Source organism: Salminus brasiliensis, chromosome 5 (assembly GCF_030463535.1).
Source record: "Salminus brasiliensis chromosome 5, fSalBra1.hap2, whole genome shotgun sequence".
Taxonomy (NCBI): domain Eukaryota; kingdom Metazoa; phylum Chordata; class Actinopteri; order Characiformes; family Bryconidae; genus Salminus; species Salminus brasiliensis.
The window spans coordinates 28,225,482-28,240,606 of NC_132882.1; the positions used below are offsets into that span (position 1 = coordinate 28,225,482).

The 15,125-nt window shown below is 39.1% G+C and overlaps 1 protein-coding gene across 2 annotated transcripts in view; it reads left to right on the plus strand.

The window, feature by feature from the left end:
- tsnare1 (T-SNARE Domain Containing 1) overlaps positions 1-15,125 on the plus strand; it is a 196,207-nt gene that overhangs the window by 122,376 nt on the left and 58,706 nt on the right. For both annotated transcript variants that reach the window (XM_072680070.1, XM_072680069.1), the window contains one exon: positions 3,211-3,283. In XM_072680070.1, coding sequence (XP_072536171.1) covers positions 3,211-3,283 — 73 coding nt within the window. The remainder of the gene's footprint in view (positions 1-3,210; positions 3,284-15,125) is intronic.

Genomic DNA, 15,125 nt, shown 5'->3' on the forward strand with positions numbered 1-15,125 from the left:
TGCATTTGAATTGCGCTGGCAGGTAAAATAAATATGTTGTGAAGCTGTTTCCGCGAGTTGGACCCGGACTGCCCGAAGACAAATGCAAAAAGTCTTTAGCAGTGTGGGGTTTGCCAGAGGCCATTTTGGCTCCAGCCAGATGGTATTTGCCAAGAGCTAGGAGGACTGCCAGTTTCCCAAACAATCACAGCCACCTGTGATGAATGGCTCAGTGGTCGTGGCTCCACTGGCCCAGCTGCAGTCGCACGGGCCGTGGATGGAGGCAAGGGGAAGCTGGGAGGGGAAGATAGACACAGGGTTTACACACCTTCATGTTGCATTGAGCCTGGGGTCAGATACAACATAGACATTTCGCTTGGAAATGTACAAACTGAGAGGTATTAGGGGTTCTTTTTGCTGTCTGTTGTATGTATTTGGTCTGTAACCGCTGCACTGCTTTGCTACCATGGACCTGTCTGGCTGCCTGGCTGCTGCAAATAAAGTCTTCGTCCTTAAGCTTCTTAAGTAGGAAAGACTTCTGGAGTTGGTCAACACAGTAATTGACCTCTCAAGTCATGCGTCATGCTGCAGTCAGTGTCATGCTCATGTTAGGAGCTGGATTTCTTTAGGAGAAAAAAGGCTTTTCGAATCTCAGGGCTAATGCACCCTGTGGGACTCAGACTCGGGTGGACTGACCTACTCCCTAAAGATTTGGCTGCTGGTTCCTTTTAAATGCTGCAGTAAAAAAACACAACAAAAACATAACAACAACAACAAAAAAACACTTGGTAACTTGGTTAACCCTCACTTGGCTTTTACTTGGCTGTGTAGTCTCTGTGTTTTGCACCACATACGTTATAGATCTATGCCATCTTCACCCAATTAGAGTGGCCAGTGTTAAATATTACGCCATGTACCTGCCTGTTTATACATGTCTGTCCTTTAGGGGCAACCTGACTGCACCGGGAGAAGATTGGGGGACTAAAGAGTGGGGTATACCGGCAAATCGGCCTTAAAATCGGCCCTATTGTCGTGTCCTAGTGTGAGAAAGGTATAAGACACACAGTGCAATATGCTTCTGTATAAGGCATGACTTTACAATATAGTGCACTACATAAGAAGCAAGAGGCTGGTTTTAACCTAGAAGCATCGTGCAGCACCGCTGCTGGAACATTGACTCATGACTTTGCCACCGTGTATACTGCAGTAAGATTAGTAGCCTCACACTCTTGGCTGGTTCTAAATGCCTTTATCGTGTCTGCAATATTATACATTTTTCATTTTCCTCTATATAATAGTTCCACACTGCTGAGAAACACAAAGAATAGGTGTCTGCAGTGGGAGGGGCTTAATATAATGAGAGCGAGAGGCTACAGTCATATAGAAATTGGAACCACTGACTCAATATACCTATGGTACTTAAATATGTAACCATATGTCCACCAGGTTAAAAGTCCATAGAGAGCAAATGAATGCATTACGCTACTTTAAGTCACACCTATTTCTGACATATGCACACACACACTTCTGAAGTACTGCCAATAAAATAGGATTCTGAAGCACATAAACATGAACCTAATAGCACCATGATTAATGCCGTGGGGCTAATGGGATTTAATTCAGGTGTGGCTAGAGGGGTATAAAGCCCCTCATTATTGAGCTGTGGAGCTGTAGAACTGTGTTCTCTGGATTGATAGTTGGTGCACCGTCCAATACTTTTGGGATGAGTTGGGGAGTTGGGATTGAGGTGGGGTGGTGATCATCCAACATTCTGACTTCACTAATGCTCTTTTTGTTTATTTTTTATTTATTTGTGTAGATATTGATGTACAAATTTGCATGTTTGGTCTCATAGTGGCGCCTCTCTCTACCACTCTTCGCAATGACCACAGTTTCATTACAGATGAAGCACACTGGCTTCATTCTTCTCTCAGGCTAAATGAATGCATATTTTCCGGTCCACTCCTCTGTAAATGAATGATTTTTACTGTCAACTTTTCTTTGAGCAATTTGGAACACATCATTTTACTTGTCTGAATATTAGTCTACTGCTGTCAATAAGCGAAGCGATTTTGACAAGCATGTGTTGCTACTGCGAGTCTCAATGATGTCAGTGTTGTCATAATTTTACATTTCTTTTTCTCTCAGATAAAATGAATGGAGATATAACGGGGTACTCAATATATACCCCTGGTATATACAGTATATATGGTAAGGCATGACTAGGGGCAAAATCTCCATGTTTCCCTGCTCCCACCTGCTGGGAACTCTCACCTGATCGCGATCAGAAAAGCCCCAGCTCATACATACAAGGAGAGAGTGAATCTGAGACTAGAGAAAGGCTGGGAAGGACTGTGTGCAGAGGCTTACCAAGGCTACTTCGGGACTCCCTTAAGCTGGTGGGCTGTATATTCATACATACATAAGCCTGAGGTTTGTTTGTGTAAATTAAGACACTTTGGTGACATCGCATCACGTGGGTCTGTGTGTGTGTTTCTGGGACCAGTCATGTGACTCATGTGCCATTCCCTGGGCTGAGATCAAACGATCATATCATAATATAATGACCGCTTAGCTAACAGTGGGAATAGCCACCCTTGGCTCGGATGACACTAGCGAGACGTTGTGGCATGGACTGTATTATGTGATGGAAGGTGTTCGTTATAGAGGTTAACTGGTCCAGAGTGGAGCGCTGATTGTCCTGTACCACTGGCTGGAGTCGTTATTCACATCTGGCATCAGTGGCCCATGGGTCACCACTGTTATGCTGTTGGGAGGCACTCCCAGTTCATTCTCGGTATACCTTCGCTATGGCGGCTCTGGAAACATGCCACGAATTGAGCAGTTTCTGAGATCCTACCACCCTTTGCTCACTTGTCATAGCAGAACATCATGACCACCCCTAGTTTGACATCAGCCTGGTTTGTTGATATATTATTTATTTTAGTTATTTATTTATGCATTTATTCATTCTAAAGTAGCAGAATATCTTTTTTGGCATAAAATGTCATTTAATGCAAATCTACATTGTAAAGATACTTTTTGGTTTCGGTGAAACAGCACAAAAAAATGGTCATTTTCATGAATACTGACATCGATTAAATTTTTTCTTTTGCTCAATATCAGTCCAAGGTTATTATGCCACTCTGCCATGATTTTGGGGAAAGGGCTCTGCTTGTCTGTGTGTGTTCGCTTTTGACAATGTTATTTTTTATTTTTTATTTTTGGCAGAGAGACATGCTGGATGTGAACCAGATTATGAAGGACTTGGCAAGCATGGTGCACGAGCAAGGAGATACAATAGGTAAGTGTATCTTCTGCATGTTTGTGTGTGTTTTTGTTTGCGTGTCAGTGTGGGAACTCAGGACTGCATCGACTCAAACTGGTTTGTTGTTTATTGATGACCACTCCTCCGCCTGCCTCCTCTCCGTGACCCCCTGGTACGCTGGACTGGAGGGTAAAAGAAGCCATTGACACTCGATAATGGCTCAGTTTACTCAATACAGGGCATGTAGAGAGTGCTAAAGTGATGGGAACCAAAGGGGAACAGTGGTGAACTAGTGAATAAGGAGCAACAGCACTTATTTATGAGGTACATCAAAGCTTGTTGATGTGTTTTGGAGTGTTTGTGAGAGAGAAAGAGAGACCAGGAGAGATAACTGATTCTTAAGTAACATCTTAAACGTCTTTGTGGATATGAAATTAAATTACTTTTGAAAGGGTCCATATCATAGAGAAGCACTTACTTGAAAAAAAGGAGCTTAATGTACACTCCATGCTCTAATTCTGAAAATCATGTCACAAAAACAGTTCATTTTATAATCAGTGTTTTTGTGATATTAAAAAACAAACAGTATAGCCCCATTCAGATGGATGTTATAGGGACTGTTGCGTTTTGAATGAGACACTTGCAAATATCAGAATTGAAGGCACAGTAACAAAAACAGCCTGTATTATTGTAAGGGATAAAGATTGGCTATAAAGAAAGAAGAAGCTTTTTAGTACATAATACCACACTGATATCATAGCTAAATATATATGATGACACTTTTTTTCTTTATATACATTAAATAGAATTATATGGGAATATTTATTTATATATATTTAATCATTCTATTTAATCTATAAAGAGGACCAATACAGTGTCCTCATCAACCTTGTCAGCATAGGAAATCGGCTGTAAAGAAGTAAAGTGGCATGAAATTTGGTTTCTTGGACAGATTAGGTGAAGATAAACCTCTACTGTCATCGTCAGGTAGGTTGTAGGTTAAATGAAAAGCGTGCTGTCTGTGAACCACGATGCATAAGGAGGTTTGTAGATATGACTGGCTCAGCAGCCAGTGAAAGGGAATCAAATATAACCAGAGAGACTGAAGTTCGAGCTCTTCAGTTTACTCAGTTTGTTTTGTGGATGTGGATTTATGAAATAACATAAGGAACATGCCAGTCTAAAATCCAGGGGGGATTGCAGACTGGTGTATTTGGTAGTGCTGGTAGGACCGTAATGACCTCCTAAATCATCATATGCTGATGGCATGATCTCAACTAGTAAACTTTACTATGCTCTATTGAGATTGAGAATATTAGGAATGGGTATAACATTTTTAAGCCCTTTTCGCAGAATCCTGTGTGTCCACCGCTTCTGCTGTTTCATCTACTTTTACTAGCATGATCCCTCACTGTTTGTAATGAATGTGATCTATTAAAGCTGAAAATTCGTAGTTTGTGTTTTGTGTGAGTGTCAGAAACTCTCAATTTGAAAGATAGTGATGTCGTATCATTCCATTCACAGAACCAACATGGTTCTCTGATTGATTGATCAGAACAATAATAACTGCTTTTCAAATTGAGCTTGGAAATAGTCCCAGTACATGCAGCGATGAAAGAAGCATCAAGGCTCGTTTTATATTTGTGCTCACTGAGTAATTTATTAGGAAGACCTGAACACCTACTCATTCCCCCAATTATTTAATCAGCCAGTCGTGTGGCAGCAGTGCAGTGCATATAATCATGCAGATACAGGCCGGCAGCTTCAGGTAGTATTTTAATCTTTAGGAAGATTGTTGGTGCCAGAACAGCTGGTTTGAGTATTTCCAGAACTGCTGATCTTCTGAGAGTTTCAGGACAGCAGACTCTAGAGTTTACTCTGAATAGAGTAATAAAGAAAAAACATCCAGAGAGCAGCAGTTCTGCAGACAGAAACGCCTTGTTGATGAGAGAGGCTGGTTGGAGCTGACAGAAAGGCCACAGTAACGCAGATAACCTCTCTGTACAATTGTGGTGAGTAGAAATACATCTCAGAATGATCTCATCTCGTTGATCCTTGCGTGACACAGTTATCTGAACATGGACCAAAATTGCAAAGGAATGCTTCCAACATCTTGTAAAATCCATATATATATATATATATATATATATATATATATATATTTTAACCCTTCAAACCCTCCTTGTTAGCTTTAAAGGAAGTCTGTAATATTTTATTGTCCAAAAACCTTTTTTTTTCCATTTAAATTAAGTGGTCATTTTTAGTATATATGTATATATATATATATACAGTATATATATATATATATATATATATATATATATATATATATATATATATATATATATAGGTGTAAACAAGTGCATTTTTAAAAGGAATGTCGCAGAAACTTTATTTAGATATTGTATAAAACTCATGATGATATCATAGTTAAAACCCATTTTATTTGTTTTTATTGCAATTTGCACCAAAAGTTAATAATGAAATAATAAAATGTTATATTTCTGTATGCTCTACTGATTTGTTGCTTTATTCCATGTAACATCTGCTGGTTGGAAACACTTGCTTGTTTACATTTTTTAGGGCTGGAAAAAGGTTTGGTTACTTATTTATTTATTTATTTATTTATTTATTTAACCCTTATTCAATCAGTAGGCCCCTTGAGATAGAAATCTCTTTTTCCAATAAATACTAATAAATTACATTAAAATAATAGACAAATGCAAAAATAAGAAAATATTTTTTGCACAGTGCACATCTTTAAATTTAGCTAGATTAGCTCTGAACTCTGCTGCTAATTTAGGAGATAAATAAAATACAAATGTATTTTTCTGCAAAAAGGAAAAAATTTAGTTATTTTATCATTCAGTCTGAAAGTTTGTATCAGTGACTTAAATTTTTTTACGTGGTCTGGTCAGAGCCACAATATGGCTGACCCTCCTCCTTTCGTGGCATAACCAGCAAGCTGATTGGCCCTTTTTGTTAAAGGATGGCACGAATTTGTAACCAGCAAGCTGATTGGCCCTTTTTTAAAGGACGGCAGGTATTTGTAACCAGCAAGCTGATTGGCTCTTATTGTTGAAGAGCGGCACGAATTTGTAACCAGCATTCTGATTGGCTCTTTTGGTTGAAGGCCGGGACTTAATCAATAAACAGACACCATGTTGAGCCGGGACTTAATCAATAAACAGACACCATGTTGAGCGTCATAAGAACTCTCAGTGACTGGTCTCCTCATTTATACCTTCTCTGAGCCGACTTACTTGAAGAGTTCTCCTTTTTACACTCGGCCTGTGTCCATACGGGACTCCTACACCTCTCACTAATAAAACCCTGCTCTCCACTCTTACAACAAGATTCATGTCGCTGTAGGTGTGTGGCTGTATAGCCTTATGGCTCTGTAGCGATTGTCTGTATCCACACACTCCGTTCACATGACAGACAGCTGGTCAGTCTGTATGTTTATGCTGCAGCTCTGAGTTATCACAGTACATTTGAACAGCAGCAGTAAAACTATGTTTTTAATGGTTTACCATTTCTAGTTAACTTGTGAAACGTGTGATGACATCACCAACTAATCAACTACTAAATGAATTGCTGATTTTAGTCGGTTAGTCGTTGCAGCCCTAATGTTGATAGTATAAACCCAGTCTTATGTTTAATTACTTCACTAGACTCTCAATATTCTCTAAAGGAGAGCCTAGCGTCCAACCAAATACTAAAATACTTGCTCCATGTGACACCAGTTAATTGGATATACTTGGAATCATGACTTGTCAGTTTCACCTAAACACCATCCAGTGCATCCAAGGCAAATGAGCGGAATTAAACAAGCAATAAAAGGCATCTCAAATGATTTCACACAGTCACATCAATCCAAAGTTGGCAGTTCTTCAGAGGGATGATTTTGGCCTTTTGTTTTTTTTTTTTTGGACCCGAGAGGAATGCCGGCATCTTGTATCCGAGCCCTCGTTACATGCGTTATCAGCATGATCTCTCTCACGGATGACAAAAACAACACCAAATTATTGAGTCGGAGCAAAACCAACTTAGTGTGTCTGGCCCTTCAGAGACGTACAGCAATGCGGCTCCTGTTGGAAAATGAATCCATTTGTATTCTAATTGGTGCCCACCCGTCATAGTGTCCTTTCGTCTCAGTTTTAATTAATCCTCTGTGTCCCATATTTCTCTTTGAACAGATGAACAGAGGGAGTATTCCTGTAGGAGAGTTAAAGGATATGCTCTTATATGCAGATGCCCTTTACGCACCTTTCGAGTCCATTTACTGCATACTCATACGGCACAGACTTTATACAGGGACAGGAATAAGGGAGGACAAGGGAAACAAGCGGCGCTAAGTCTGAATGAAATGGCTTCTTCCCCAGTCCTGGCACTTATGTTTTTATAGTGGGAAACGCCATCAGACGCTGATGAATATCAAGGGAATGGCAAGGCAGTGTTACAATAAACCGGGCTATAAAGCATCTTTGGCCTTTTTAAACAGGGTTACTAATGTGCAGCAGTAGAGCATTTTGCTTTGTGCCCTTCTACATGTATAGATGTGTGTATTCTGTCTGTGTAGTACATTTAAATCTCTACTCTTGGAATCTCTCCATCTGCACCCCCCCATCCTCCCCCCCTCCCCACGCTCTCTCTTCTCTCCGTGGTTCAGTAAGACAGCTTGTCATAGCCTGTGTGCTGTCAGTGGAACATATATATAGAGTTTAGTCAAGACGTAAAGATCCGCTGCCCACGCTTTCTCTGTGGGTTTTTGTCCTCTCCTTCAACACATGCAGGAGAACGTCTGGCAGACGTGAATGAGATTGTGAAGGGGAAGAGGAAATTTACGCAGGGGATAATTTAACAAAGACAGAACTGTGTCCGCTGGTCTTCCCTCTCACTCCCACTCTTTTTTTTCACCACTTTTTGGATTTCGTCTCAAAAGCCAGACATGGAGATTAAAGTGAAAGATGTTGTTCATGCTTTACTCTTTCTTCACGGATCGGTTCTGATCGCCGACATGCTGAGATTGATGTTCTTCACATCCTTAATGAAGAGTGGGTCACTGCGTCTGTGTACGCAGGTGTTTGAGACTGTCAGGGTATGTGTATGTAAGGAGGTGTCTGGAAAGACATGGAGGCTAAAGGCAGCAGAAATGTGCTGTATAACATTTAGTCTAGACAGTAAATCAGCCCAAGCCTTGTTGGGGTTCTGTCCTCAAATCCCATGAGGATAGGGAGGTTCTGATTGCAGATCTGTATTAGAAGATTACACGATTTATTGTATTCCAAAGTTTCCTTTTAAGCCTTTGGAATTTCATAACCGTCTAGACGATTTCGGGTGTTGTTAAAGGGCCCATCTCATGTTTCTCCCCCTAATGTTCACTTTATAATGGGAGTGGGCTTCTGAACTTTTTTAACCCCCAGTGGTTCCTGGGATTTGATTTTATGAGGACAATGGGTTCCATCATTATAAGATCAGAGGAAGCAGTTCTATAAAATGTGAATCTGAAAATTCTTAGATAGTGGTGAATGAGGCCCAATGTTTATAATAGAGAAGTGTGAGTAGTGACCCTACACACTACTGCTATACTATTACTATCAAGTCACGGTTCTTTAAAACTACATTTAAAAGGTACTTCACACATCTCTATTACAAGCGTGGTTCTTTAGGGAGCCAATAGTGGTTCCTCTGTGGCCCAGTTAGTGTCATACCTACCAGGGATTAGAAAGTATAGGACTGGCAACTGGATTCAAGGTCCAGACTTGATGACCTCTGTTCTGTGGCCTTGCCCAAAGAACCCTTTTTGTAGCACCTATATTTTGAAGAGTGCAGGAGTATTTCCCCAGATTCTCAGAAAAGTGTCTTGAATATAAGCCTATAAAAAACCACAATAAGCTATTTATTTTTAGCTGTTTTACAACCTGTGATTTTTAAGACTAAATGTATGTAAATTACTTTTGTTCTCATAGGCTGCCCTGCATTGTGTCTCATTCCAAAAGTAAGTCAGGCTGAAACACTCCTTATAGCTTCAAAGTTAATGGATAAATTAAACTGCTATATGCTAAATATATGGAAATATGCTACTTTTTGAGAAATATAAATGAATAAATTCAAAACCAGCCATTTTTGTGGCTTGAGTTTTCATAAATGGACTAAATAGCATGCTTAGAAATTGTAACACTTTTCAGTTGTAAACCTTAATTAATTATTAGTGCATTTATTTTTAATTACAAATAAAAAAAAATAATTACAAAACTAGAAAAATACAACATTGAGAATTTCTTTTGTTTCACTTGCCATTTTTCTGCGGTGGCAGCTCTAATATCTTTGATGGATGATATTGAACCCCCCTGATCAGGAACACAACTGAAATCTTGAAGTCAGATTACAGGGCGAAGTGTAGGGTGGGTGTAATTGGGTAAATATTGAGACATGCCCCGAGGTTGTGTAGATTCAGGATGGGTAAATTCTGGTAGGCAAGCAGAGTACAATCTTGAACGTTGTATGAGGGTCATACATCAGTGTTAGCTGGGAGTTATTTGAAGGCTTTGTTTACATCAGCCTGATACTGGCAGTTATCTGTATTGTACAGAAACAGACAGACTCCCTGGAGGTATATTTACACCTGCTTTTTTCCATATTGGCTCGCCCATGATCAGACCATCATCCAGACACCTCCCACGCATTAACACCTGGTATTAAAATGCTTCATAGATGAATCTCAAGTGTACACAAGAAGGTTCTCTGTTTTTCCTTACTTTATTTAAATCATAGTCAGATGGCTGGAATGATAGCTGTATGTCCTATTGCCGCATTAAACATAGCTTAGGGGTCCGAGTTAATCTACAGGGGTTTCACCTATAAAGTACAACAGTGTGTATCAGGTTACTTAGTTACCAAAAGAAGGGAGAGTAGCTGCAGCAATCTAAATGCCACGAAAACCATTTAGTGACTAAATGAACTGGCACAAATCCAACCTTATAAACAAATGATTTGACCATATTTACTATACGTCCCAAAGGACTAAGACAATCCTTGTAATTGGTGAATTTAGCTACTTTACTGTTGACACAGGCTTTTAGTTGAGCACACACAGCTTGTATAATCTCCACAGAAAAAGCATTGCCAATAGAACGAGAGACTCTGGAGCAGCAGCATATGGGCCTAAGGTCACCATATCCAGTACAAAGCATCACCTAGAGCAGTGTTTCTCAACCCTGGGCCTGGAGGCGCCCTGCCCTGCACATTTATTGCTTTCCCTTCTCCCAACACACCTGATTCAACTAATCAGTTAATGAACATGTGCTTTTAGAATTGCAGAGGGTTTGTTAAACCATGTGTCTACAATATATTATTCAGTATCCACATTGGACTATTCAGTATCCACATTGAACTATTCAGTATCCACTTTGAATTATTTAGTATGCACTTTGAATTATTCAGTATCCACTTTGAATTATTCAGTATCCACATTGAACTATTCAGTATCCACTATGAATTATTTAGTATCTACTATGTATTATTTAGTATCCACTGTGAATTATTCAGTATCAACTATGAATTATTTAGTATCTACTATGAATTATTTAGTATCTACTATGAATTATTTTGTATCCACTGTTAATTATTCAGTATCCATTATGAATTATTTAGTATCTACTATGAATTAGGTATCCACTATGAATTATTTTGTATTGTCTGTGAACTGTTCATTATCTACTGTGAATTATGCAGTATCTACTATGAACTATTCAGTGTCTACTATGAATTATTCAGTATCTGCTATGAAATATTCAGTGTCTACTATGAATTATTCAGTATCTTCTGTGATATGTTCAGTGTCTACTATGAATTATTCAGTATCTTCTGTGAACTGTTTAGTATCCACTATGAATTATCCAGTATCTACTTTGAATTATATTTAGTATCTACTATGAATTATTCAATATCTACTATGAATTATTCAGTATTCACTATGAATTATATTTAATATCTACTATGAATTATTCAATGTCTACTATAAATAATCAGTATTCACAATGAATTATTCAATATCCACTATGAATTATTCAGTATCTACTATGAATAATAGTTAGTATCTACTATGAATAATAGTTAGTATCTACTATGAATTATTCGGTATCTACTATGAATTATTCAGTATCCACTATAAATTATATTTAGTATCTACTTTGAATTATTCAATATCTGCTATGAATTATTCAGTTTCCACTTATGTTGTTTTATACTTGAAAGGGTTAAAGAGGTCAGTATAAAGGTTCTGTACCAATGTAGCTGAAAATGTTTACAAAATGTTTCTTTATGGAACCAAAAATGGTTCAGTCAGAGAAGCCTTTCTAACACCTCTCTTTGTAAGAGTGTATAGGGGTCAGTTTTTATAGACACATGTTTTTATTGTGGAGCTCAGGAAGGCAGTGTTTAGGTCAGGCTGCTGGAGGAAAGGTTAACAAGCAAGCAGGGTTGAATCTTGAGGTGAGTCTGCAGGTCTTATGTGGAGTGAAGTGGGTTTCTAACAACACTTTAATTTGCAGTTTGTTTCCTACTGATCAGAAACTGGTACCTACATGGCAAAAAAAACAACAACAAAATCATTTATATCTGATATAATACTTGTATTTGTCTCAGATCGCATTGTATTCAGTTGCAGTCTATTATATGTTGGAGACTCGGCGGATGGTGAAGGGAAGCAGACGTATCCAAGGTGTTTAGTTTAGTGCAGTCAACAGCATGATGAAGTGGTGGGCTGCTGTAACAAAGCCTGTGCAACTGCGTCATGACTTTATAAAACCATTGGTCATGCTGTGCTGTTTCAACTGTCACAAACACACACACATACACACACACACACACACACACACACACAGAGGGGATGATCACAAAAGGATATGCCAAAACACAGATCCATTTAGATGAGTAATAATAATAATAATTGTGTGATATTTCATGTGATATGTGGTGAAAAGAGATAAACAGTATTATTTAGATATGTAATTAGTATATGCAGAACCTGGGTTTTTGGTGGGACAAGGGTGTGTGTGTGTGTGTGTGTGTGTGTGTGTGTGTGTGTGTGTGTGTGTGTGTGTGTGTGTATGCATGTGCATATTACTGCATTTGTGTGTTATTGTATTGTCTAAGTGCAGTCCATGCTGCACTTTCTCCCGTACGCTCGTAGCCGTCATGGTGCAGCTGAAAGGCCAATCAGCTACATGCTCTTCGTCTATGAAGTGCCTAAAGAGGTGATCCAGTGCTGCAGCAAGGAACCTTGTGTTGAGTTTTAAACTAATTAGGTGTTTGTTTTATGGCTTAGCTTGGCAGTTCCCTAATTGGTTAATTATTTGATTATTTCTGCCCTATTTTTGAGCCATTTGTCAATGTGTGTGTGTGTGTGTGTATGAGGGAGCAAGCAAGAGAGAGAGAGAGAGAGTGAGTGAGAGAGCAGCTGAGGAGTCTTCAGATAAGGGCTCGTCAAGTCTGTTCATTTAGAGTCATTAAGAATGTGTTCCTGTAATTCCTTAATGAATTGAGGATGTGGGGCCTAGTGGAAATTAAAAAGCATCAGTGGTTTTATTGTGTTTTCGTAGACTGCTTTGTGGATGTTTTGCCAGTTGATAAGTTTATTTTGCAGCCAGCCTTTGCATATGAAAGGCTCAATTAAAACAGAGGACTGAGGGACAGGTGAGAGCTGGTGTAAGCGCGTAGCGTCGCAGGACTGGCAGAAGCCAGAGACCAGCCTTTGGTTATTTGAATGGTCAAAATGACCATTAAGTGCAAGTGTCTGCTTTCCAAAAAAAAACAGCTAATAAATAAAAGCATCAACAGCTAAATATCCACACTTTATATTTTTTTTATTATTTTTTTTTTTTTTTTTTCTGCCACATTTTCATCACATAACTCATCCTGCAGTTTTTACTATTTTATATTGTGTGTCTGATTGTGTGATGTGTGCTTGTATACAGCTTCTTGACCGGATGTACAGTTTCTCCACGGCAGCTGATTTTTGCATATTTTTACTCCATAAGAATAAATGGGCTGCACAAGTTTTGCCACCCTTCAAACATCACAATGATACGAATCCATTAGTAACACCCAACCAGCCACATTGAGTACCACAGCAACCACTGGATAACCACCTGAGACAGCAGAACAACCACCTGTGATACCGTAGCAACTGCCTAACAACCACCTAGCAACATCTAAGCAAGCACCATTACAATCCCCTTGTATCACTGTAGCTCCTGTTTATCAATCACTTAGCAACTTCATAGCAACCACCTGGGATAACATAGCAACCACTTGAGTAACCACATAGTGACACCATAGCAACGTCTTGGGATACCAAAGAAACCACTTGGGATACCAAAGCAACCCCTTAGCAACATCATAGAAACCACTTGGTAAACCATAGCAACCAGTGGAAACCACTTTAGCTGTGCAACCACTTTTCTAGTTATACCATCCACTCTATAAGGAGACTCGCTCTATACACAAATCTATAGATGTTAGCCTGGCCTCAAGGGTGGTAAGCCTGTCTTTCTGAGAACACTGGCAGCTTCAGCTGTTTGAAGTTTGAAGCTCGTAGGTGCTACACTGTTGTAGAATATTATTCTATAATATTAAGTTTTTTCATACTGTAATAAAATGTTTTTTTGTGCTATTAGTGTTCATGATGCCTTCAGTCAAAACCAAATCACCATCTTCAGCTGTTGGCATATATCCACAAGCCTGCTCTGATTCTTTGGTTTTTTTTTGGTAGGCTGCGTTCACACAACAGATAAAGACCCACCTCCAACCTGTTTTTGTGACGTGTGTGTTATTTTTGTGCACGTGCGAGCGCCAAAAACTCAGTGAATCGGACATTTGTAATATGGGACACTTTCATATGTGGTATTGAAATCCAAAACGTATCCAGTACATGTCAGAGTTTGAACAGCAAGATCGGACTTTATGCGATTTTTCGCATAAGGGAGAAGGGACAGTAGTGGCATAGCGAGGTAACAGATCTCCTTTGAGGTGATGTCGATGAGAAGGCATATAGCACAACTGCTTTATGTTTGAAGAAATTTCTAAAAGAAATGCTTGAGTGCGGCCACGGGCCAAAAGCAAATAAAAGTTACGGAAGCGAAGGACGAAAACCAAAGAAGTGCCTTTGGCTGAATTTTTTTTTTTGTTTGTTTTTTTTACATTCTCGGTCATAAGCCCAGCTGTCACATCTGGAACTTGAAAGCTCATGTGATGCTGCCATAGATGAAACAGAAACCACACTTGGAGCGTTGCTCTTTTGTGCGTGCCAGTTTAGGAGCATGAACTATTCAGATGAATGTTAGATGTAGCTCACATTAAGAATTAAGATTGTCTGAACAGCCTAAAAAAATGTATTTGGTACAAAAAATGGGATTTGGGCCCTTTACCTGCTGTGTGAACTTGGCCTTAGGCCCACAGAGTTCAGTCATTTTCTCACAGAAGAAGGATGGAAATGTTTATGGAGCTTGATTTTCTTCTTTCATAAATCTTCTAATGCTGTAAAGCTTTTAAATTATGATCTGCCCCTGATTGGGGCAGTGTTGGGAGTCTACAGGGTCCCATTGTCTTATTTATTTCCTTTGACTTTCCTCTGTTTTATAGACGTCCTTGACCTTTGGTCAAATCGCCCTTGCCTTAAAACATCTCCTGCAAATGAGGAACTTGTACTTAATGACCATTATTACTGGAAATTAAATAAACAATGGCTGGTCTCTGCCATACCTCAAATCATTCCATTCCAAAGTATCCAGCACCACAGCAAACAAGAAAATTGTCCCCTTAGAATGCATCTTTCGACACCATCTGAATAATTCAGATAGTTAAGAGAACCAAC